Source organism: Oncorhynchus mykiss, chromosome 21 (genome assembly GCF_057628025.1).
Source record: "Oncorhynchus mykiss isolate SJ-2025 chromosome 21, ASM5762802v1, whole genome shotgun sequence".
Taxonomy (NCBI): Eukaryota; Metazoa; Chordata; class Actinopteri; order Salmoniformes; family Salmonidae; genus Oncorhynchus; species Oncorhynchus mykiss.
Window position 1 is genome coordinate 11,037,829 of NC_143042.1, and position 24,764 is coordinate 11,062,592.

Consider the following 24,764-nt stretch of genomic DNA (forward strand, 5'->3'; position numbering starts at 1 on the left):
CGGTGGATTCTAGTTGTCACTGGCAGGCTCTGAACGCTTAACGGTACGCTGAGTCAACCCATGGTAGTAGGGGTAGTGGGAAGGGAGGGGTGTGTGGTTGAGGGCAGGACAGGGTAGGACAGTGACCGCAGCATGAGGATGGTACCGTTTGCACCCAGGGATGACCACCTGGGGGTGTGTGCTCGGCGGGCCAACACAGAACAAACAGCAGTTGCTGCAACAACGCTCACTGTGCAATCTTGGCTGAGCTTTCAGGATGTCTGTGTACTGTCCCCCTCTCTCTAACCCCTCCCTTTCTTCTTCTTCTCCTGATTCAGTCTCTCTCTCTGCCTTTCTCTCTCTTGCCCTTTTTCATTGACGTGGGGGGGGGGGGGCGTGGTTGGCTTCAGGCTCCTGATGTGATTGGCCAGGGTGGGTCCTTCCCCTGCTCTTTAAAAGCCTTCCTCTCACCTGGGTTACAAAAAAGCAGCAGCTCTTGCCTCTCCTGGCTGCTCACTAGCACTGTCCTCATTCTCCCCACAAACAAAAACAAAATAACACTTCGGACCCCCTCTCTGTCATCTCTGAATGAGTGAGTATGTCTCCTTTTCCACATGATTTATCTGCTTCTCATGTCAGGGAACTTTAGTTACTTTGGTCTAAGTTTGTGATTCAAATAGCCACTAAATTGAAACTGCTGAGAAAATAAAATCTTGTATTGAAAAGTGGAGAATTTTCCACTGTTTTCTTGAGAAACCGTAGATGCACCTAGCTGAATTAGTTTGTTTTGTGCTTTTGAGATTGTGGGAGGTATTTCATTGCTTGAAGTATTCAGTTGGTTTCCTTTGAGCATTTGTTTGTGGGTTTATTAGGTGTTTTGTTGCGTTATTGAGAAAACCAAGCCACTGCTGATGTGGGTCTTGCATAACTTGAGTGGTAGTTTGAGTTAGACAGAGCTAATCTTTGAGCTAATGATGTGTTGTGTACCTCCAGTAAGAATGGGATCCTCTGGTACTGTACTTTTATTGTGTCCTTAAACTTGGAGTTGAGTGTCATGTAAGTTGCACAGACTCCTTTTCTGCTACTTCTGGATATATAAAACTAATGAAGTTCATGTTTTTCCCATTCAGTTGATTGATGTCACGCTGTTGGCAAATTGGATTAGATGAATCTCAAGTTTTGATCAGTGTTTGTTGTGTCACAGAGCTGACTTTTCTATTAAAAGTGTTGTAGCCTTGTAGTGTGCTTGCATACAACATTAGATTTAGGCGTTAGTCATTTTCAAGAAGGTTCTTTATTTGCACAATGTACAAGGCTTGGGATCAAATATTGTGTTTGATAATGCAATAAACGATTTGGCATACAGATGCCGTATCTTAATTTGATCATCCTGTTGTTGCAGGAATCTTCCTTAACAGCAGGACATGCAATCTTGTAGTGTATGTGAGGTTTTGAAAAGGCTTCTAAAGTTTGTGATTTTCACTTTAAAAAACAATCAAATGCAAAAGTAGAAGTGGTTTTAACTACAGTGGGTAAAGCAAACATTTCAGATGTGCATGAAAGGCAAAGGTTCAAGGATTTTGCTGGGGCTGGGTCTGTGGCTATAGGTAGCTTAGTCATAGCATAACACAAGGTATATGCACGGGGAGCAGTGGAGTGCTTAGTTGCATGGATGGAGGGGTGAAGTCTGGTTGTGCACGTTTCTTCTTATTTGCTCGAGGGTAGCACACTGGGGAGGTGTACAGTTGGGACAATGATTGATTGATTGTATTTTTATGCAATGCACACTTTTGATCAAAGATACAAATATCTACCAATACGAAGATAGAGGCCTACCAGTCAACCTGTCTATCTAGAAGAGACATAGGAAATGTACTAGGACACACAGCAGTTCCAGGGACGCAGCTGGTCCAGGCACAGCAGGAACTAGAATGCGATCAAACCAGAACTGTGTAGAGTAGACAAGCCAGGCAAAACTAAGTATGTAGAAAAATGCTTCGCAAACAGCTAGCTAATGATTTGCTTGGCTATGCGTTTCCATACAGGGTAGGTGACAGCAGTCACAACAAAAGAGGTGTGTGTGGTAAGATACAGGTTCAGTCTGTCTATGACTTCTCCACAGCATGGAGTTAAAGGGAAACATGGAACTCCTTACAGGACCTGTTTCAGTCCTGAAGGCCATGGATCTCTGTCCTGACTGGGTACAACATGGAGGACCTACTGTGCCCAGGCTCACTTACGTAATGGCTTATTGACTGTAAACGTGGCGCGCTTTGACGATCATGTGAGAATGATGGATTTTATACTTGGCCCAGTTTCATCAACGCCTTTCAATGGCTGGGACAAGAGTTTAAATAGCCAGAGTTGAAATAGCATGTGACTGAAATGTATTTTCTAGCACTAAAACTTCCTTTCGAAGAGTTTTTACAATGCTTGTAAAAAACAAGGATGGGCAGCACTGAAATGTTAATTCATGGACTTGGATTGGTGGATGAGGTTATGTTCCAGAGCTGTTTGTTTATGGCTTTGTCACAGCGTTGGACATCCATGTGTGTTACTAAGGTTTAGATGTGTTTCACCGTTGTGTTTTTCCTGGGGTGTTGGTCGGTAGGACAGGGGAGGGAGCAGGGTGCCACTTTTGGGAACCTGGCTGCTCGTCTGTTTTTACCCATTCCTATCAAAGAAGCCTTTGTATGGGAAGAACAGCACTGTGGGTAATTGGCTGTTAAAATCATTTAGCAGAACTCTGTGTGCGCTGCCCAGTGCCTCATCTTGTTGTTACGTAATAGCAGCAATCAAATGTTCAATAGAATGGAAATATGAACACATGCCTCCTGCTGGCCCACTACTTCAGTGCACTCGGTGCGTTCAATTGAATTGGGTTTACCGTGGACAGCAATACAGACAGGCCTTTGTAGCTTGCTCTCCCATAGGTTAGGAACATTTGGTCGGAAACTTGCCTGCCTCATTAGCCGACCTCTTTGACCTGAATATTAGGGTTCAGGCGTGTTTTTGACATAATGTTGAGACTTGCTTTAAGGTTATAGTATCATAAAGGAAACTGCACAGCAGCAATAGAACATGGACTTGTGTCTGAAAGGGTTACTTAGAGGTTCTTTTAGGGAAAATAATGTGTGCTAATCTCTAAAAATAGATATGTAAAATTGAGGTCACAATTGATATGGGATTTTACAGTCTGTCAAGCAAAAAATACTACAATTACTTATCTACGTCGACTACAAAATCCATTTGAACTTAATACAGTTAGAGGCCATTTTTTTAACTCTCAGTGTATAGCAGAGTACAAAAGGTATCCAAAACCAGTCAGCACGGAACGTCAAGATTCCAATGCGTGACAGGAACAGTGATATTGAAAGACGCCATAGTTAAAGCACACTGAAGTGTGTGAGCTACCAACATGTATCGAATGGGGAGATAAAATGCTGCTGCGGGTTCAGGGGAATGCGACACAGAAGGGTGTGTGTAGAATGACACCTTTTCTTCCCCTTGAATTGTTTTGTCAAGGCCCTAGAGTTCTGGCCAGTCAGATAAGACTCATTGAATGTATCGTCATAACATTAACAGTAACTAGCTCATTGTTGACAGATTACACAGTCAAATCAGAGAACTTGTGGCCATGACCTTTTTGACGGGACATGTACATCCTTGTATCTTATTAGGGATATTGTCACTTTATAGAGGGCTAGTCAATGTGTAATTACAAAGAAATGATGGCTAGTTGAGGCCCAGAACGTTTAGTCAACGTTTAGACAACATTGCTGGTTATAAGGGCTTCCCGCCACATCAGCAGTTCTCTGAATATTCTTAGAACTTCTACTATTTGTCTCTTTGCCGTTTTCTACAGGTATTTGCCCTATAGTGTAAGGCTGAGCTAAAGTACACCAACCTACCGAGTACAACTGCTCTGCTTTGGACCGTGACCCCTTCCCCAGCCCCGCACCACTATAGCCGTAACCATGGACCGCATGGAGCTGAAGAAAGTCTGCACGGAGGCAGACGATGACAGCGCAGACAGTTTGGACGACCGCTTCACAGAGCCCATCGACTCGGAGAAGGCCACCATCAACAGGTGTGGTTCAATACTGTCTCAATTATTTTATCTGAGACTTTCTACAGAAAGAAACTGGAAATTATGCGCATTGCCTTAGTTGTGGCAACAATAATGTGTTCTTTGCCAAACTGTACAGAAATTGTTCTTTACCATATATTTCTTGTCTCCTACCTATCATTGTCTAATGTACACAATGCTATTCAATACACTGGTTAGGAGAATCTCTCGGCTCATAGCTTCACTGTTAACCGCCAACAGATTAGCTACACTGTAATCTCATTTCATCCATCAACCAAAAAAATAAAATAAATAGAAGCTGGAACTAGCCTAACTGACCCTGTGACCTCTCATAGTCCTAACACGGCTGTCATAAACTAGTCATAAAGAAGTATTTTAAACTAGAGATTGATTCAATGATTGTACATCTGCAGTCACTTCCTGGATGAGGATGGAGACGCAGAGAGCCACAAGTTTCTCACTAATGGGATTATGAAGAAGAAGAAGTATGAGGAGTATCAAGAAGAATACGTAAGAAGACTGATGATGAACTATCGATGACAACACATGCATGTTTGCTCTTGCTCATGGACACTATCTCTTAACAACAACCTTGACCATTTCCTCAAAAGCTGTCTGCTTTTATTCAAACCTTCATTCCAAGGAACCCTTTCGTAGGAACTGGTAGTTACGTGTCTGTGACGGGTGGTGCATGCACGTGTGTGTGTGTGTGTGTGTGTGTGTGTGTGTGTGTGTGTGTGTGCGCGCATGAGAAATGTTCTTGTTTACAATCAGTTGAAGTCATGGTAATCTCTCTCTTACCCTCTCTCTCTACCTTTCTCTCTCTCAGCACCCAGGACATACCTCCTTTGGTATGTCGGTCTTCAACCTGAGTAATGCGATCATGGGCAGCGGCATCCTGGGTCTCTCCTATGCAATGGCCAACACTGGCATTGTGCTTTTTGTGTAAGTGTGTGTTAACTTCTGCCATAGAGACCATGTGGAACGGGGTCAATGTTTGGTTTCTGCAACAGTCAAGTGATTAAAGCACCAGCTAATAAAGTAAACAAATCTGTCTGCATCGTATAGTGTTACTGATAGGACTGAAATAACTTCAGAGTCCTTGGTATAGCAAGTGGGGTTTGACAACAGGGTGAGTGGTGGGGTATGTATTTGGGAATAGACAGACACTGACTTTGGCTCAAAGTCGGGACCTTCTTGTGACATGCCATCCCCAGCATGCATGCAAAGGTGGCGTGAACAACCATGTTACAATCCCGCCTCTGAACTCCATCCCCCCATCCATTCCCAGCTTCCCCGGATTGTGTTGACGGTCCATAACAGCCTGTTCAATCAAACCCTTTAACCAGGTTTCTCAAATGTCCAAAACAGGATGATGATGCTTTATTTCAGTTCTGTTTCCACTGTATATGGCTGGGCTTTACCAATAAATGATATTGTGACTGAGTACTTTCACTAAGCAAAACATTGTCATTTTCGGCATATCCCTGAAAGTGATTGAAGGACAGGAGACAAGAAAATAGATTAGGAACCCACTTGATTATTATAGTGGCGCAGCCGGTTTGTTTCCGGTCCTAAGGAGTTTACAGGGAGTCCCCAAACGTCAGTCCTCCATGTCAGTTGCGACATCTTACTTCCTCACCATCTATTCTGGGCTTCCCTGACATTCTGGAAGGTGGTATCACATAACACCCATTTGATACAGTCATTCAATATTTATTTAATACATTGGAGGCTGGATGATTGGGTTAAAGGCCCCTTGTGAACTCTTTAAGTGTAAGAATTTAAGGCTGATCATGTTCAGCCGATGCAGGAAACCCATACATCCCCTCCCGGAATAACTCTTAAAGTTACTTTATTGACTTATATAATAGCTCAGAGTTTAGTCTGGTCTCTAAGCACTGACACGCATTGGTCTGCTACTATTTTGTCTGAGCTGGCACACATATTGACATGGCATGATAGTGTCTTTGACATGTGCTTTAGGCATTGGAACATGGTCTTCTCAAATAGGCGGTAGATGAATGCCCGAGAAAGCATCCGGGTGAAATATCCAAGTGAAATATGACTGCAGTTCTAACGATAAGTTTACCTCCCTAAATAGATAATGGGGAAAACAGAGTGAGAGTGACTAGGCGGGGGAAACTGGTGAAAGTTATTATGTAGGGTGTTTTGTAACTCAGTTGATTCCCCTCCAAGTGTTGTTCATTGTGATTTGCGTAACATTTCCGTATGGTATAGCCCAATGCTAATGTCTGACTGGTTTCTATCCCAACGTAGAGTCCTTCTCTTGGGTGTGGCCATCTTGTCGTTGTACTCCGTTCACTTGCTGCTAATGACTGCAAAAGAAGGAGGTAGGTGTCATTTTTTAACTCATGGAAATGTCTGTCTTTCATCAGCATCTATCTGTCTGTCCTCGCCTTTCTGCTTTTTTCCCTCTGTATCTTTGAATATCACTCATCAGCACATTGTCGTTGTTCTAACAGGCTCTCTCATCTATGAAAAGTTGGGAGAGCGAGCTTTTGGCTGGCCGGGGAAAATGGCTGCGTTTGGATCGATAACCCTTCAAAATATTGGTGGTAAGTGAACAGCTAATGTTGCATTCATTGTAGTGTTATGATTCTATATTGAAATGTACATTTGTGTTTGTTTGCACACAGCCATGTCCAGCTACCTCTTCATTGTAAAGTATGAGCTGCCAGAAGTGATCCGTGCCTTCATGGGACTGGAGCAGAGCTCTGGGTAGGTGTCTGTCTGTATGTCTGTCATTGGTTAACTATTTCATAAAATCAGTTTATTTGTAGTTAATTTGACACAGGTGGCTCAACACACTACACAGTTTGGTTGGTGTATCGATAGATGGATGGATTGATGCTCTGTGTGTGAGACCTGTTCTCTCTGCTTTGTTTACAGTGAATGGTACATGAACGGAAACTACCTGGTTGTGTTTGTGTCCATCGGTATTATCTTGCCTCTCTGCATACTCAAAAACCTGGGTAAGTGGTGTAGGTGTGTGTGCGTGTGGGTATGTGTGTGTTGCGGTTGTTTCAGATTTAGTCTTTGTATACTTTGTTTGCATAATGTGTGTGAGTGTTTGCGTGATAGCACATGAGTTTCTCTCTAATTCTCTCTCTTGTCTCTAGGCTACCTTGGCTACACCAGTGGATTCTCCCTATCCTGCATGGTGTTTTTCCTGGGAGTGGTAAGTTTAACCTGTCTAGGACTGGCGGACCCCCCCCCCCCCCCCAACAGCCAGTTAAAGTGCAGGGCGCCAAATTCAAAACAACAAAAATATCATAATTAAAATTCCTCAAGCATACAAGTATTTTACATAATTTTAAAGATCAAATTCTCGTTAATCCAGCCACAGTGTCTGATTTCAAAAAGGATTTACAGCGAAAGCACCACAAACGATTATGTTAGGTCACCACCAAGCCACAGAAAAACACAGCCATTTTTTCCAGCCAAAGAGAAGAGTCACAAAAAGCAGAAATAGAGATAAAGATGAGATGATCAGATGACACTCATAGGACTTCATGTTACACAATACATGTATGTTTTGTTTGATAAAGTTCATATTTATATAAAAAAATCTGAGTTTACATTGGCGCGTTACGTTCAGTAGTTCTAAAACATGCGGTGATTGTGCAGAGAGCCACATCAATTTACAGAAATACTCATAATAAACATTGATAAAGATACGACTATTATACATGGAACTTTAGATAAACTTCTCCTTAATGCAACCGCTGTGTCAGATGTTTTTTTAAACTTTACCGAGAAAGCAAACCATGCAATAATCTGAGTACAGCCTTTAGACAACAAAGCAGCCAAAAAGATACCCGCCATATTGGGTAATCAACATTACTCAGAAATTGCATTTAAAATATTCACTTAAATTTGATCTTCATCAGAATGCACTCCCATGAATCCCAGTTCCACCATAAATGTTTGATTTGTTCGATAATGTCCATCAGTTATGTCCAAATATCGTCTTTTGTTAGGGCGTTTGGTAAACAAATCCAAAAGCGCGTTCAGGTCGCGTCAGACGAAAAGTTCAAAAAGTTCCGTTACAGCCCGTAGAAACATGCCAACCTAAGTATTGAATCAATCTTTAGGATCTTTGTCTGTACAAATGAAGTGGAGCCTTTCACATGAGCGTGCCAGACCGAGGCTGTGGCACTCTGCCAGACCACTCACTCAAAGAGCTCTTATGAGCCCCTCCTTTAGAGTAGAATCCTCAAAACAGGTTCTAAATACTGTTGACATCTAGTGGAAGCCTTGGGAAGTGAAACATAACTAATATCACCCTGTATCTTCAATGGGAGCTGAGTTGAAAAACTACAAACCTCAGATTTCCCACTTCCTGGTTGGAGTTTTTCTCATGTTTTTGCCTGCCATATGAGTTCTGGTATTCTCACAGACATCATTCAAACAGTTTTAGAAACTTCAGAGTGTTTTCCATTGAAAGGTACTAATTATATGCATATTCTAGCTTTTACGGCTGAGTAGCAGGCAGCTTAATTTGGGCATGTTTTTCATCCAAGCTACCCAATACTGCCCCCTACCCCAAAGAAGTTAACCTGCCTCCGCTTGCTCCAGTAGTTTAGCATTTTTGGCCCCCTGAATGACTGAACAATGATGGATGATGGTGTTGATATTATATAAAGTACCATCAGATGTGATTTAAGACGGCTACGTTTCACCTTCTGTCAATATGGCAACAACTCCTGCTTTTTATAAACTCTGACATTCTTTTTCTGTCCAGTCATGTTTCAATGCAGACAGAACATACTTGTTGCCAAAATAGTACATTTCGTCCTACATTGCTTTTGTATTCTTGCCACACGGCGTCTTGATCGTACCTACTTTCTCCTCCGTAAATGTCATCCTGACCTTTTGGAGGGTATTACGCCAGTGCTGGCTTTGCTCTCACAGGCAATGTGGGCGAATTGCCTGCCATGGTAGTTCCTAGTAACATTTAGAATATGCCTGGTGTGGTGTTCAGCTGGTTAGTTACCGTACATGAGATTAGAGATGAGTTTATCAATAGCCTTCTTTTGATATCTTAAACTCCACTTTGGCCCACTTGTTCTCTAGTGGTGTATCATATTAAACACTGATACAGTCTGTATCATCATTAATGAAATAGAACTGTGCTTGCGGCCACACTCCGCTCTACACAGGTTTTATACCATAGTAGCTATCAGAGAGACATCCTGTGTAGTTAGTAACCCTGAAAGTACATAGTTTAGCGTTCAGCGTCTGTTTCTTTGAAGACAGAATGAAAAATTACAGGATGGAAGGAACTCATTGCTCTGCAATATAATGAATTACTGCCTATGTAATATAATGCATTTCTATGTTTGCTAATCATCCCCATCTCACTCCTCTGTCCCCATCTGACTCCTCTTCCCCCTATTTTCCCATCTGTCCCCATCTCACCCCTCTGTCCCCTCTATACCTCTCAGCTGATCTATAAGAAGTACAACCTCCCCTGCCCGATGCCCTTCATGTACCATACCAACCACAGTATGAATGGAACAGCCCTGCGGCCCCACGCCCTGCACAACGGCACCGTCCTCATGGACTTCTCCAGAGCTGACATGTCCCCCGACTCCTACCTGGACGGCCACCACACCTCAGGGGTCCGCTTCGAACCACACCCCGACGACGTGGAGGAGATGTGCACGCCCAAGTACTTTGTGTTCAACTCTCAGGTGAGGTGTGGAGCTACTGTATGTGGGTGGGGGGGGTGGAGGTATGTGGGTGGGGTGTGAGTGCGTACGTGTGTGTGTGTATATGTGATGAGTCGGAATGCTTCATGTCATAATTCTGTGTTTTGGAAACAATATCCTCTGATAAACAGTCCCAGAAATGGGATTAATCAAGGTTTAGAGGAACCCAATTCTTAACGTACATAGCTGCTGTGAGTGTGTATCTGGGCCTGTGTTTCATTCCACGATCTCTTCTCCTGTCATTGCAGACTGCTTACACTGTTCCCATCCTGGCCTTCTCCTTTGTGTGCCACCCTGAAATTCTACCCATCTACAGTGAACTCAAAGAGTAAGTGCATCCAAGTGAATTACAAAAGACACGTTTGCATAGATGCTCATAGAAATTGCTGCGGTACATTTTCTCCATACAACTCACATCTCAACTTGCGTCTTCCCCAGTCGCTCCCGGAGAAAGATGCAGAACGTGTCCAACCTGTCCATCCTGGCCATGCTGGTCATGTACATGTTCTCAGCGCTGTTCGGCTACCTCACTTTCTACGGTAAGATATACACACACGCACAATAAGATACATTTGCAGCAATTGAATTACTTTGTTTCTGCTTTTATTGCCGTTATATGTTCATTTTATGAGTGAAATGTTTGAAAAAGAGCCAGTAGTATGTATTTAAACACTAGAGCCAGTAGTATGTATTTAAACACTAGAGCCAGTAGTATGTATTTAAACACTAGAGCCAGTAGTATGTATTTAAACACTAGAGCCAGTAGTATGTATTTAAACACTAGAGCCAGTAGTATGTATTTAAACACTAGAGCCAGTAGTATGTATTTAAACACTAGAGCCAGTAGTATGTATTTAAACACTAGAGCCAGTAGTATGTATTTAAACACTAGAGCCAGTAGTATGTATTTAAACACTAGAGCCAGTAGTATGTATTTAAACACTAGAGCCAGTAGTATGTATTTAAACACTAGAGCCAGTAGTATGTATTTAAACACTAGAGCCAGTAGTATGTATTTAAACACTAGAGCCAGTAGTATGTATTTAAACACTAGAGCCAGTAGTATGTATTTAAACACTAGAGCCAGTAGTATGTATTTAAACACTAGAGCCAGTAGTATGTATTTAAACACTAGAGCCAGTAGTATGTATTTAAACACTAGAGCCAGTAGTATGTATTTAAACACTAGAGCCAGTAGTATGTATTTAAACACTAGAGCCAGTAGTATGTATTTAAACACTAGAGCCAGTAGTATGTATTTAAACACTAGAGCCAGTAGTATGTATTTAAACACTAGAGCCAGTAGTATGTATTTAAACACTAGAGCCAGTAGTATGTATTTAAACACTAGAGCCAGTAGTATGTATTTAAACACTAGAGCCAGTAGTATGTATTTAAACACTAGAGCCAGTAGTATGTATTTAAACACTAGAGCCAGTAGTATGTATTTAAACACTAGAGCCAGTAGTATGTATTTAAACACTAGAGCCAGTAGTATGTATTTAAACACTAGAGCCAGTAGTATGTATTTAAACACTAGAGCCAGTAGTATGTATTTAAACACTAGAGCCAGTAGTATGTATTTAAACACTAGAGCCAGTAGTATGTATTTAAACACTAGAGCCAGTAGTATGTATTTAAACACTAGAGCCAGTAGTATGTATTTAAACACTAGAGCCAGTAGTATGTATTTAAACACTAGAGCCAGTAGTATGTATTTAAACACTAGAGCCAGTAGTATGTATTTAAACACTAGTAAGCTACCATAACCATTGCATGTTTGTTTTTTATTTTTATTTCACCTTTATTTAACCAGGTAGGCTAGTTGAGAACAAGTTCTCATTTGCAACTGCCACCTGGCCAAGATAAAGCAAAGCAATGCGACACAAACATCAACACAGAGTTACACATGGAATAAACAAAACAGTCAATAATACAGTAGAACAAAATAAAACAAAAAGTCTATATACAGTGAGTGCAAATGAGGTAAGATAAGGGAGTTAAGGCAATAAATAGGCCTTGGTGGTGAAGTAATTACAATATAGCAATTAAACACTGGAATGGTAGATGTGCAGAAGATGAATGTGCAAGTAGAGATACTGGGGTGCAAAGGATCAAGATAAATAAATAAATACTGTATGGGGATGAGGTAGGTAGATAGATGGGCTGTTTACAGATGGGCTATGTACAGGTGCAGTGATCTGTGAGCTGCTCTGACAGCTGGTGCTTAAAGCTAGTGAGGGAGATATGAGTCTCCAGCTTCAGAGATTTTTGCAGTTCGTTCCAATCATTGGCAGCAGAGAACTGGAAGGAAAGACGACCAAAGGAGGAATTGGTTTTGGGGGTGACCAGTGAGATATACCTGCTGGAGGGCGTGCTACGAGTGGGTGCTGCTATGGTGACCAGTGAGCTGAGATGAGGCGGGGCTTTACCTAGCAGAGACTTGTAGATAACCTGTAGCCAGTGGGTTTGACGACGAGTATGAAGCGAGGGCCAACCAACGAGAGCGTACAGGTCGCAATGGTGGGTAGTGTATGGGGCTTTGGTGACAAAACGGATGGCACTGTGATAGACTGCGTCCAGTTTGTTGAGTAGAGGGTTGGAGGCTATTTTATAGATGACATCACCGAAGTCGAGGATCGGTAGGATGGTCAGTTTTACGAGGGTATGTTTACCATATCTCTCTCTCACACCCAGTTCCGGCCTTTTGTATTGGTATGTCTCTTAATAAAGCTCGTATTCTTTCTTTCTCCCAAACACAGGAAACGTGGAGGCGGAGTTGCTCCACACCTTCACCAAGGTGTATAAGTTTGACACCATGCTCCTGCTGGTCCGTCTGGCTGTCCTGACCGCTGTCACCCTGACTGTCCCCATTGTCCTGTTCCCTGTAAGTACAACGAGGCATCTGCTCAAACGCACGCAGACACACACACACACACACACACACAAGCAGAGACTCGCACACGCATGCATGCACACAGACACACATACACAAAACATATGCACACATTCTCACGCATACAATCTATGCAGACACATTCACACGCCGCTCAACACCTAGGTCATTTTATCCAAATGAGATAAAAATCCATTAATTATTTTAATACCAACAAGGGGGTCTCTTTCTGTATTGGCTGAGTGAGTGAGTGTGTTGACACGGCTGGTTTTCTTGCTGAACTTGGTGAAACACAAACTGTTCTGCTGTGACGTTAGCAGACTCATTATTGGACTTTCAGCAATCCCGTCAATCCAACTCCCCAGGTCCCAAATGAGAACCAGCCCAGGTTTTCAAAGCTCTGTTTGTCTGTCGTAAGCTTCCTTACAAGAGCACTCTGTCCCTCCTCCAATCATACTCTCGATCATACTTTAGACGTACAAGCATAAACACAACTTAACACGCACACGCATATACAGCTTTGAAACAATTACACCCCTACACTGCTCCCCACATGATGCCAGACATTTTCAGTCCCTTCCTTCTGGGAGACACATAGATGGACACACATCAATAGGCTCAGCATGTGAAAGCACGGAATATATTCACTCACTACTGTAAGTCTCTCTGGATAACAGCGTCTGATAAATGACTAAAATGTCAATGTGAAAAAGCAGTGGTACAATAGACGTCTTGTTCGTCACAAGCTCTTTAGCCTTGCTGCCAAGGAATACAGTGTAATGTTCACAACTCCCCTGTCTCTCATTTCCCCCTCTCCTCTCAGCAGCACATTGTCACCAGATGCTGTCCTTGCAAATAAATACTGTAAAGTCACTTGCTACCATCCTTATTTTGTTCATGTGTAAGCTGCAGTTTAGCCTTGGTTTGTACAGTTTAGCCTTGGGTTGTACAGTTTAGCCTCGGGTTTGTAGCGTCAGTTCAGGTCTGATACTGTGTTTCTGATCCACTGGTTATTATGTAATCTCCTGTTCATGCTGCCTGCCTGTCTGCCTGTGTGGTGTGTGAGTCACTGAATGAGTGTTGGCCTTGCATGACGTACCTGACCCCCTTATATGGCCGTGGGCTATATTTGTCTTGGCCCTAGCCTGGCACAGGAGCCCATAAAGGGCTGAGGGTCTCAGAGGTGTCAAGGACCTACCTCCGTTGTAGCCTACAATGAACCATGCCTTAGCACTTAGCAGTGCCCATTAGAATTGATCCTCTCAAAGGACTTAGTTGACCCAAGGAACATTAATGAAGATGGTAATATTAGATTTATGGAATGTTTTTTTCTCCAGTGATCAAAGTGCCATACAGGGCAACTGCAGCACATTTCCACTGTTTACCTACAGTCACTGTAGCTTGCAGGAGTTGGGAGATGGGTTCTTGTGATGGGAGAGACAGTTTTAGGCTGGAAGGGTTAATAGACTATGTGGTGGTGTTACACTGAGCCACCAGCAGAGGGCAGGAGAGAACTGTCAGCCCCATGGCTCTAGTCAGCCCTGCTTGGAAAGAGAGGTGGGGGGAGTATCCGTTTTGTCTGTGGGCTATACTGATACTCCCACATTCTTACACGCCCACAGAAACACTATCTCTCACACACACACACACACACACACACACACACACACACACACACACACACACACACAGAGAGAGAGAGAGAGAAACACACACACTCACCAGCTCTCTCGCTGTGGGAGTGAACGCTTCTTTGGTCATGGGAATGTGCGAGTGAATCTCACAGTCCCAGTGGAAGTTTACAGGAGATAAGCCCTGAGCAGACAGTGGAAAAACCCTCACTGTGACCTCCACCTTAGAGGGAGGGAAAGATAAAGATAGAGGGAGGGAGAGACAATGCACTCACTGACCACTGCAGCTGACACCAAAATGCAGTGTCAGAAGGGAGGCTATAGGAACACGCCTAGTGCCCAAATTAATTACGTTTCTTGCGCGCCAAGAGTCGAGTAGTGACTAACGGATTGGGTTCAGTCAGTCCCGATGAGCCCTTCCCAGCTACCTAGTTTATGCTTATGGCTAGAAACTTCAGCGAGAATTTGAAACTTGCCTGCCGAAGTTGAAATCATTTTGTTTTTATCTGAGTATATATCTTTTTTTATGTAACGTTAGACGTTAATGCCGGAGTTGTACATTTTTGGTGAAATCTACAATAAATGTGCTTCAGCTGTCACCATGGTCTGTTATTGGCTACACTATCTAGCTACCCTTTCAAGTGCAGCGCAAACTCTCTCAGGCCAGTCAAGTTCTTCCACACCGATCTCAACAAACCATTTCTGTATGAACTTTGCTTTGTGCACGGGGGTATTGTCATGCTGAAACCGGAAAGGGCCTTCCCCAAACTGCTAGCACAAAGTTGGAAGCACAGAATCGTCTAGAATGTCATTGTATGCTGTAGCGTTAAGATTTCCCAGATTCGTCCGTTGGACTGACAGATGATGAAGCCTGGTTCATCACTATAGAGAACGCTTTCCACTGCTCCAAAGTCCAATGGCAATGAGCTTTACACCACTCCAGCCGACGCTTGACATTGCGCATGGTGATCTTAGGCTTGTCATGGCTGCTCAGCCATGGAAACCAATTTCATGAAGCTCCCAACAAACAGTTATTGTGCTGAAGTTGCTTCCTGAGGCAGTTTGGAACTTGGTAGTGAGTGTTGCAACAGAGGACAGACGCTTTTTATGCGCTACATGCTTCAGCACTCTGTGGTCCCATTTTGTGAGCTTGTGTGGCCTACCACTTCTCGGCTGAGCTGTTGTTGCTCCTAGACATTTCCACTTCACAATAACAGCACTTACAATTGACTGGGGCAGCTCTAGCAAGGCAGAAATTTGATGAACTGACTTGTTGGAAAGGTGGCATCCTTCGGTGCCATGTTGAAAGTCACTGAGCTCTTCAGTACGGGCCATTCTACTGCCAATGTTTGTCTATGGAGATTGCATAGCAGTGTGCTCGATTTTATACACCTATCAGCAACAGATGTGGCTGAATTAGTTGAATCCACTCATTTGAAGGGGTGTCCACATACTTTTGGTCATGTAGTGTACATCATCCATTAGGGAAAGGGGGATACCTAGTCCGTTGTACAACTGAATGCATTCAACTAAAATGTGTCTAACACATTTAACCCAACTCCTCTGAATCAGAGGGCACCAGGCGTGTCTGTGCAGCCTCTCCCATAGCCGAAAGGCTCCTTGAGCAGGCCGTGGTCAAGCACAGGAACTAAGGGAGGAGATGTGAACATAAAGCAAGTACGGCATGTGGAATACATGTTTGGACACAATCATGTCGATGTGTATGCTGCCGTGTGCTCTGTAGCCATTGGCTACTGGTCTGTTACACCTGAAAAACTGTAGGGCATATGCATGGCATCTTTTCCAAACACATTAGTCCAGGCCTAGATAACCCATCATCAAACCATTGATTTCCCCCCCTTGACTGCTGCTCAGGCTTCAACAAAGCATCACGTGCACCTCAGCATTTTCTGCGCAGTGAGTTCAGTTCACCGCACAAGCTTGAGGATATAGTTGTGGAGACATAGGAGAGGTGAGATGAAAGTAACCAGTCATGCTGGCATCACGTTACCAGGTGTCCAGCCCTCTGAATCACGAGACGTGACATGTGAGATCTTCCCTTGGGAGTCCTTTGCCCTTCATTTGGCAGAGAAGCCTTCAGCACCCAGATTAACGTTTGCTTTGTCTCTGAAGCACTATGTCCTTTATTACAAGCAGGAGGGCTGGGCTTGTGTAGGAGGGGAGTGAAGGTGAAAGGGTGGGCTCAAACAGTAAAGAACTTAAAGGCAACAGTCAAGATACTTGGTCACGAACCAGCAGGTTTTAATGAAACAGTGTTTAGATGTGGTAGGCAGACTTGTCCAGTTCCCATGCTCTCTTTGTTTCATGACTCCTCAATAACAGGAACACAAATATTTAAATTACCTCAAGTCAACTGTTCATTTTGATGTTTTAAAAGTCACTTAAAGTGTTCTTAAGTATAACGATTCCTGTTTTCATTAGTCATTTTAATTGACCTACTACATTGTTTTTGAATGTTGGTGTGTGATATGATCTGTTATGTTGTGATATTCTATGGCCTCATCTCAAGGTGGTTGACCTTTTCTTGATCGTATCTCTAAATAAAGCAGTGGGACCACTTGTCTGAGAAATATAAACGCAGGAAATAGGTCCTTCTATCTATTAACCTTGGTATTTTCTGCTGCTTATGGCTCTGTAATAAGATTCTGTTTGTGTTGCAGTCACATGTTGATGGTTACATTGGCCTTGTAGTGATGTTATTCTTGTGATGGGGTTGTTAGGTTGCTGCTGAGTTTTCCCCTAGAGGGCAGGTCAGAGAAGGCAAATCCTGTGGTGCACAAGCACAGTGCCCAGTTGGCTGTGACCAAAAGTAGCCTGCCATGCATGCTGTCTTTTCACAGTGACTTTATGGAAAATAAGCTTATAGTTAGTGAGTTAATTATATATCTGCCCTTGTTATCGCTGTAATACACTATTTTCAGGGTCATTTGACTGGCTTTACAAAGTGAACCCTGTCACCTGTCTTTGACAGTGGTTGAATAGGCTTGTTGGATGTGGTGGGAAAGGGTTTAAAATGGGTTTTATTTCTGATGGTCAGTCAATTGAGGATTTCAAACATCTCAAGTTAAAACCTGTCTATCTTATTCCTGACTTTATGGTGTGATTGTTCCTCTTAATCTTGGATTTACCTTTTTGCTCTTCCCTTTTCAATGTCTTCCACCCTATGAAAAAAGCAGGGGCAAACCAAGGCGTAGTAATACTATGCCATATATCTAGCTGTAGCTGAAAAGGTTGCAGAATCTTTCTTGGTTTGAGCCCAGGAGGCTCGCTGGTTTTGGGCCATGTTGCTAGCTTTTGGCTGGCCTGGTAGACCCGGGTACCTTAGCAGCGGTGGCGCTTTGCCACATATCTCACCCCAGTGGGAGCTGTCATAGCGGGTGGAGGGAGGGAGATGCAGGCAAATATTGCATGGTGCACTCCAAAGGCCCTGCGCAGGATCGTTGTTGGGCGCTGAATAGTTCAGAGGCTTGGCGGCCGGTGGGTAGAAATGTCACGCCCAGGCGCCAGGTTTTCACCGACCCAATTATGCCATGACTGCTGGGAGAGGGGATTGTTTATTATCAATGGGGGGAGGAGGTCATTTTACCTTGCAGAGTTACTGCCACGCCTTAAAATAATTTTGGTGTAAATCTCTGCCACTCCTTCATACATTCTTTCAGCAAGGTGTCAGTGTTGGCCATTTTGGCTCTTGATCCACAACTCAAGAGAGCAGCGCGCCATCAACCCTCCCCAAACAAGTATTTAGACTGAAACATGAACCAGCCGAGTGTCTCGTCTTTCTGCTGTCTAAATGTCTACGTAGGAAAGGTATCATTACTGAAAAAAGCAAATGAGAGGATTTCAATAAAGGGAGAAAAGGGAAACTGTTAATTGATAAGCGTTGCCTTGGGGCAGAACACGCCTATCCTGCTGCCTTCAGTCCCTCCTTCTCTGGCCCTCGGCTGATGCAATCCCAGGGTGCCGTTGCAGGAGGCTCTCCCAGAGTTAATCCTCTGCCTTTTGAATGGCGCTTTAAGCCCCGCCTCCTCAACCTCAACCGGCTGGCCCATAGCAGTTGCTTTTCACCTGATACCCGTGACCTCTCACCCAGTGAAGTCTTTAACTCAATGCCTTGAGCTGTGCAGCTCTCAGCCTCTTAGCTGGTGGCCTCCTTCCCTGCCTCTCTGCCTGGCTGCCTACTTAGACTCTCACATGCTGCAGTTGACACACTTCAGTCAGCAGCCAACTGTGGGAATTGGCCTGTGGGCTTAGACTAGTTTGCCGACATAGTTACCTACTCGCCCTTGTGTGTGTGTGTGTGTGTGTGTGTGTGTGTGTGTGTGTGTGTGTGTGTGTGTGTGTGTGTGTGTGTGTGTGTGTGTGTGTGTAAGAGAAATAAAGACAAAGTGCTGTATTAATCAATACATAAAAAAACACGTTACAAGTGGTATCCTAAGGGTCAACTGATCGTCAGTATGTCGCGGTTGATCAGACATTATAAAGAGGTTTGTGTTGCAGATCCGTTCCTCCATCAATACGATGCTGTTCAGCCAACGGGAGTTCAGCTGGGTGCGTCACATGCTCATCGCCGCCTTCATCCTCCTGTTCAACAACCTGCTGGTCATCTTCGTCCCCACCATCAGAGACATTTTCGGCTTCATCGGTGAGTCCTCCTCAACCACAGCAGTGGTCCCCAAACCCATTCCTGGAGAGCTACGGGGTGTGCAGGCTTTTGTTCCCACCAAGCACTAACACTGATTGATGTCTTGATGTGGAGGTTTTTCATTGAGTGAGGTGTGTTAGTGCTGGGCTGGCTCAAATGCCTGCACACCCTGAGGCTAGTGCTGTCTAAGTGAGGACATTTGTTTAGACAGAAAAAGCTAGATGACTGATGGTGTTCTTCTTCCTGTTTCCCCTCTGACAGGCTCTTCTGCAGCCACCATGCTCATCTTCATCCTCCCTGCTGCCTTCTATCTACGCCTAGTCAAGTCCGTGCCGATGCACTCCGTGCAGAAGATCTCGGTATGTGTGCGGGAAACGATGGTGCACGGACACACACACACAAACACTCAACTCAAAATCACATACGGTGACTCAGACACAGAACAGCCACTCTGACGCACGCAACATATGACACACCCGAAATGAGCACCCATCAACATGCCCATACAGACACACCATAGCTGTTATTAGATCAGACCCCACAGCACGTAGACAACACCCTGATTTACAGAGTTACAGCGGTCCCCCAAAACAAGGTTTCCCAGAAAAGTATTGCACTGAATGTACACATATGAACACTTCACACAACCTCCTCTCACAGTGTCGTTATTTTTTTTCCTGATGTCTTTTAGGCGGCCATTTTCCTGGTGGTGGGCATCATCTTCATGTTTAGCAGCCTGTCGCTCATCGTGATGGACTGGATCCACAACCCTCCCGGCTCCAGCGGTGGTCACTAAGAGGACCCCCCCTTACCTCCACCCCCTCTCACCTCAAACCCCCTCCCCTGACTGTGCCTTGGGGTTAAGGTCACCGGGCCCGGGGGGTGCCCCCACACATCACCTACAGACTGAGTACGTCAGCGTACTGTAAAGGGGCGGTTCGCTTTTCTCAACCCCCACCCCTTTCCACAAAGTATTACTGGAGGGGACTACGTTCTACGACTGTTATTATTTTTCTTTCTTGTTGTTGTTGGATGGTTTAGCTCTGTAGAATCCTCCACAACAGGGGCTCGCCTGTAATCAAGGAGGACGGTCAGAAACGGGAGAAAAGACGTCAGACGCTGCGGCTGTTGCTGCGCGCCCTGCCGTAGTTGTCTAGATAGCCCATCATCTCTACTCTGTGATATTCCCCGAGAAGAGGAAAAAATACGACCAGGGACCTCAACCATTAAACGGTCTAGAGAACCCAAAGAGAACGAGAACTGATCTGAGAGCTGCCACTACTGGAGCTGGTTGTTATTGCAGGTGTGGCTTCAGGGCAATGGGCTCTGCACACATGAAGATTAGAGAGAGATGTGGGACAAGGGTTCAAAAACAAAGCACTTTTAGCATATGTTTCAAGTTTTAATGTATTTTTAACACATCCAGACACACACAAGAAACACACACACATACAGCACGCCATCTACACTAATTGGAGCTATTTTGCTTACTGTCAAAATGTATTTTTGTACACCTAGGGAAAAGAAAAGTCGATATAACCGTACATAGGACAGCTGTAGTATCTTTTTCCGAGCTATAGCCTGGAAAAAGTTGTTCTGAGGGATATTTGTAAACTAGGTTTTGTAAAGTAGTTTCTATTTTATTTTATACTCTCACAATCAATCACATCACCAAAGTTTGTGCACACACATATTTCTCAGTGGCTAGTGTGTTGCTCTCAACATCCCTTGACAGCAATCATCAGATCAGACGTTAGCAATCGTACACATTGACAGACACATACACCAAGTCAACATTTTCAGCCATGTCCATTCTCCCAATCAACACTTAACACGATGATTAACACACACTGTCAGCCATTCTGAAACAGCCATGTAGACTGAGCTTCAAACAAGAGACTACATTCATTCAGTGTTATTGTCGCAGAGATTTGAATGTTGCCAAGTTTTGAATGTACCGGTACTTGGCCAAACGTCTACTGATCAACTGAATGACAGTTTACGTGTTTCTTTCTTTGCCTTCTTGTTCACTCTTGTCCAATGTGTCACACTACAGAGCCCTTGGGTCAATTGCAGCGAACAATACCAGGAGATGAGCTCATGTTGATGGCTTGAGATCATTTTCAACTTGTAACTCCATCTCTTCCTAAACTTCATGTGAAGTGAACTGTGCTATGAAATACAACTAGTGAACGCTAGTTTCAGTGAAGAGGAACAACAACAGAACTCTATGAGAGTTAAAGAAGGTCTACTGGCAGTATACCATACAGGTTATTTAGCTATTTGACTTGGCACAGCGATCCTATAACCCATGAGAATGTTTTTCTTCTATCCCAGTGTGTAAAACGATATCTTGTGACAAAATTCAATTGTGGGAAAAAATATTGTGGGTAAAATAAGAAATGGATTGAACCTCCAGACTGTGCTGTTTCTGAGATACAAGATAAGTTATTTTATCTGTGTTTGCAGTTCACACCATAAAGGGGAAATCTGCAGTTGCTAAATTTTTGGACTTATAAATTAATGATTTGTACCCATTGATTCTTGAAAAATATCAATTGTGAATGCCTCAAGAGCTTAGTTTAACCGTCGTACCCCATCAGAACCCAAAATATATGATTGGTTTACTCCAATGTTTGTAAACAACATAAATGTAAACAATATATAGCCTCAAAACATGGTTAAAGCCATCATTTTGATATCATGGAAGGTCAGTCCTTGCATCCGTATATCTCAACCTTCAGCTTTTTCCGGAACAGACGGGGACAACACTTTGTTATTGCTTCAATTGCTGATTGCCCCTTTAAGTTCAATATGGGCCATAATGTCAAATTTGGAAAAGATTAGTGAAATGAAATGCATCCACTGTTACTTAGCAGGCTTGTCATTTGGTGATTTGTTTATGCCAGATTGCTGTTGATAGTAGAGTTAACATAAACGGTATGTGTTTATTACTGTAATTGTGACTCGTGTTACTGTAATTTCCATAATTTCCACGGACCATCATTTCTTAAAATGCCCTAGTTAATGAATTAACACCACGATAAATGAATTTCTAAATATTGTGCCGTGCTGAAAAAACATTTGTCAGTAGGTGGCTACATTAGCAGTTTGCATTCGAAGCATAGAATACCTGTTTTCTTAGGTGTTAAAGCAGATACGTGTTCTGAATGGATCCAGCCAGAATGGACAACATTTACAGATCCTTTGTGGATCTACATATGCATGAAACAAATTGACATTTCAAATGAAATGGTATAGTGTGTGCATGTTTTGGATTACAAACATGGTCTTTTCTGACAACTTGTATATGCTTTGTAAATAATCGTATTATATGGTACTCACTGAATTATATGTGTGGGGGGTTGTAAGGGATTTTTACCAGAAGTCTTCTACAATGTTATTTTAGTATTCAATGTTTTCGATTTTGCTCTATGATGATATTTCTTTTTTTTTTTATGGAAGCTTGTACATTTGTAGAAAATCTCTACCCCTTTTCATTTCTTTATAGTTACATATCTGGAGGACCTAGACCTTGAATTAATGAATGGTTTTGTCGGTAATGTTGTCTGATTCCTCAGTCCTACAGGGGCTGCAGGGTCCAAGTAGAATGTCAGTGTTGATGTCTTGCGAGACTTGGGTAGATATTGCCTATGTTGAGCTGAAGTATTTGATTCATGCCATGCGGGTGGGTGCGCTGTCAAAAGATCAATGACGTTCAGATCACTTGCTTTTAGTAAGAACCACCCTACAGCCACATTTGAGAAGTGGTCCGCATCGATAGGGGCTGCTGGGTCTTTGCTGAAATTCCTCCTCAGCCTCAGTTACTGTATGTGAAGATACACTTCATGAAGTGTATTGACAAAAACCTTGCTATTGTGTGAGAATCCAGAAACCAACCTTTGCCTTAATAATTGCAAACTTCAGTTCATCTAGGGAGCAAACCTTAGGGTCAGGTACGGCACCAGATGTAAGACCTTGGTCAAAGTGATTTTGTCATTCGTTTTTTAACATTCAAAAGGGGCATGTTTTTTTTCCCCCAATGAAGAACTAGAGCGGAGAGCACAAATGTTGTTCTCAGACACTCAAGAAGGGGGTCGGGGAGGGGCTCTTTCAGCGCTATGCCCTCAATATCACTCAGGTACAACTTTAGACTGCCGTTGCATGACATGCTGTAGTCACGACAGTTGACTTTAATATACGTTAAATGACCAAACACTCTGGCATGCAAACTACATGTCATGCGTTTGACAACATAAAGTAGGCTTCATGCCGGAGAGTTTACCCCAAAATCATCTGCCTTATCGGTAACCTGGCCTGAAAGAAGCACTGGGTCAGCATCAGTGTCCTGCCGTTCAGTGTCTGCTTCCTGTGGATCAACTAACATTCAATTGTATATTTGACTGAACAAAGGGGATTTTTGTATCAGTGAAGCTGTTTCAATATCATGTAACATGAACAATAAAAATGTGAAATAAACCTGGCTGGATCTCTCTGCTGTTGAAATGAGGGAAGAACAAGGACTTGTGCCTAGAGTCCACCAGATCAGAGGCAGTAGGGATAACCAGGGATGTTCTCTTGATACGTGTGCGTATAGGACCATTTTCTGTCCTGCTAAGCATTCAAAATATAATGAGTTCTTTTGGATTTCAGGGAAAATGTATGGAGTAAAAGTACATCATTTTCTTTAGGAATGTATAAATAGTAAAGCACAGATACCCCAAAAAACGACTTGAGTAGTGCTTCAAAAGTATTTTTTTTAACCTGAAGTACTTTACACCACTGAATAAGGGACCTCAGGTGTTTGTGGTATATTGCCAATATCCCACAGCTAAGGGCTGTATCCAGGCACTCCGTGTTGCGTCGTGCTTAAGAACAGCCCTTAGCCGTGGTATATTGGCCATATACCACATCCCCTTGGGCCTTATTGCTTAAGTAGTACCCGGAATAAACTAACAGTGCAAAATTCTCTTTTTTACTGATTATTAAAGCTACTGAAAACGCAACTTGATTTTTTAGTAATGTGTCTTATAAATGCCTTGACCAGTTTTAGTATAATCATTTGAGTACCAAAACTCTTTGTAAGCATGTGAAATATTGTTCTTTTTTCAACATTGACAACAATGTCTAATTAATTGACATTTTATTAAACCTCAACTTAACATTTTCATTTCATTCCTTCTCTTCTACAGCTGTAGTGTTGATGCTATTTCATCATTATCTCTCAAGCTCCGTGACAAATATGCAATATGTCTAATGGACGTGCGCACTTGTTTGGGGTTATATCTACTCACCAAATCCCCTCTCTCCCTGCCCACGGCTGGTGTTACGTAAGGTGGCGACGACGCCTGTGACCGACTTGATTTGGGAGCAATTTTGCTGGCATAATGACATAGTGCAGACTGGCCTGTCCAGAAATATACCTCTATCCTGTCTATTTAACATCTAGTCCTGACATCTAGCACCCACTTGTCATGTTCCAGGACTGGTCACAGGCTGGTGGGAGCTAGGAGGTGTTGTCCTCTACCCTCCACCTTACCAAAAACATCTAAGATCATGAATCAGCCTTCAAATGATGAAGAGCAGGTTGTGAGTTTCATTTGAATTAAGACACTATTCTGTATGTACAGTAGCTCAAGTGCATTCAGTTCATGGTTAATTATGAATGCTATAAATGTTATTTTATTTACGCTATGAAATTTGGGGAAATACCATAAGTAAATTCCAAGAAATTGGGCTATGAAGCAATACCACTAAATATTGTAGT

General features: G+C 43.1%; 1 protein-coding gene across 4 annotated transcripts in view; it reads left to right on the forward strand.

Annotated features, from left to right (window-relative positions):
- The window catches only part of LOC110499957 (sodium-coupled neutral amino acid transporter 4), a 33,022-nt gene extending 9,545 nt beyond the window's left edge, over positions 1-23,477 (forward strand). For 3 of the 4 annotated variants that reach the window (XM_021577017.3, XM_036957210.2, XM_090213722.1), the window contains exons 2-16: positions 3,845-4,069; positions 4,483-4,579; positions 4,899-5,014; positions 6,350-6,423; positions 6,556-6,648; positions 6,730-6,811; positions 6,983-7,065; positions 7,213-7,271; positions 9,541-9,789; positions 10,056-10,135; positions 10,246-10,346; positions 12,570-12,694; positions 18,853-18,997; positions 19,259-19,356; positions 19,689-23,477. In XM_021577017.3, the coding sequence (XP_021432692.3) occupies positions 3,957-4,069; positions 4,483-4,579; positions 4,899-5,014; positions 6,350-6,423; positions 6,556-6,648; positions 6,730-6,811; positions 6,983-7,065; positions 7,213-7,271; positions 9,541-9,789; positions 10,056-10,135; positions 10,246-10,346; positions 12,570-12,694; positions 18,853-18,997; positions 19,259-19,356; positions 19,689-19,793 (1,620 nt within the window). In that variant the 5' untranslated portion in view covers positions 3,845-3,956 and the 3' untranslated portion in view covers positions 19,794-23,477. Of the gene's footprint in view, positions 1-452; positions 572-3,844; positions 4,070-4,482; positions 4,580-4,898; positions 5,015-6,349; positions 6,424-6,555; positions 6,649-6,729; positions 6,812-6,982; positions 7,066-7,212; positions 7,272-9,540; positions 9,790-10,055; positions 10,136-10,245; positions 10,347-12,569; positions 12,695-18,852; positions 18,998-19,258; positions 19,357-19,688 lie in introns of those variants that run through there. The other variant, XM_021577016.3, reaches the window with a different exon arrangement.
- The last annotated feature ends 1,287 nt before the right edge of the window (positions 23,478-24,764 follow it).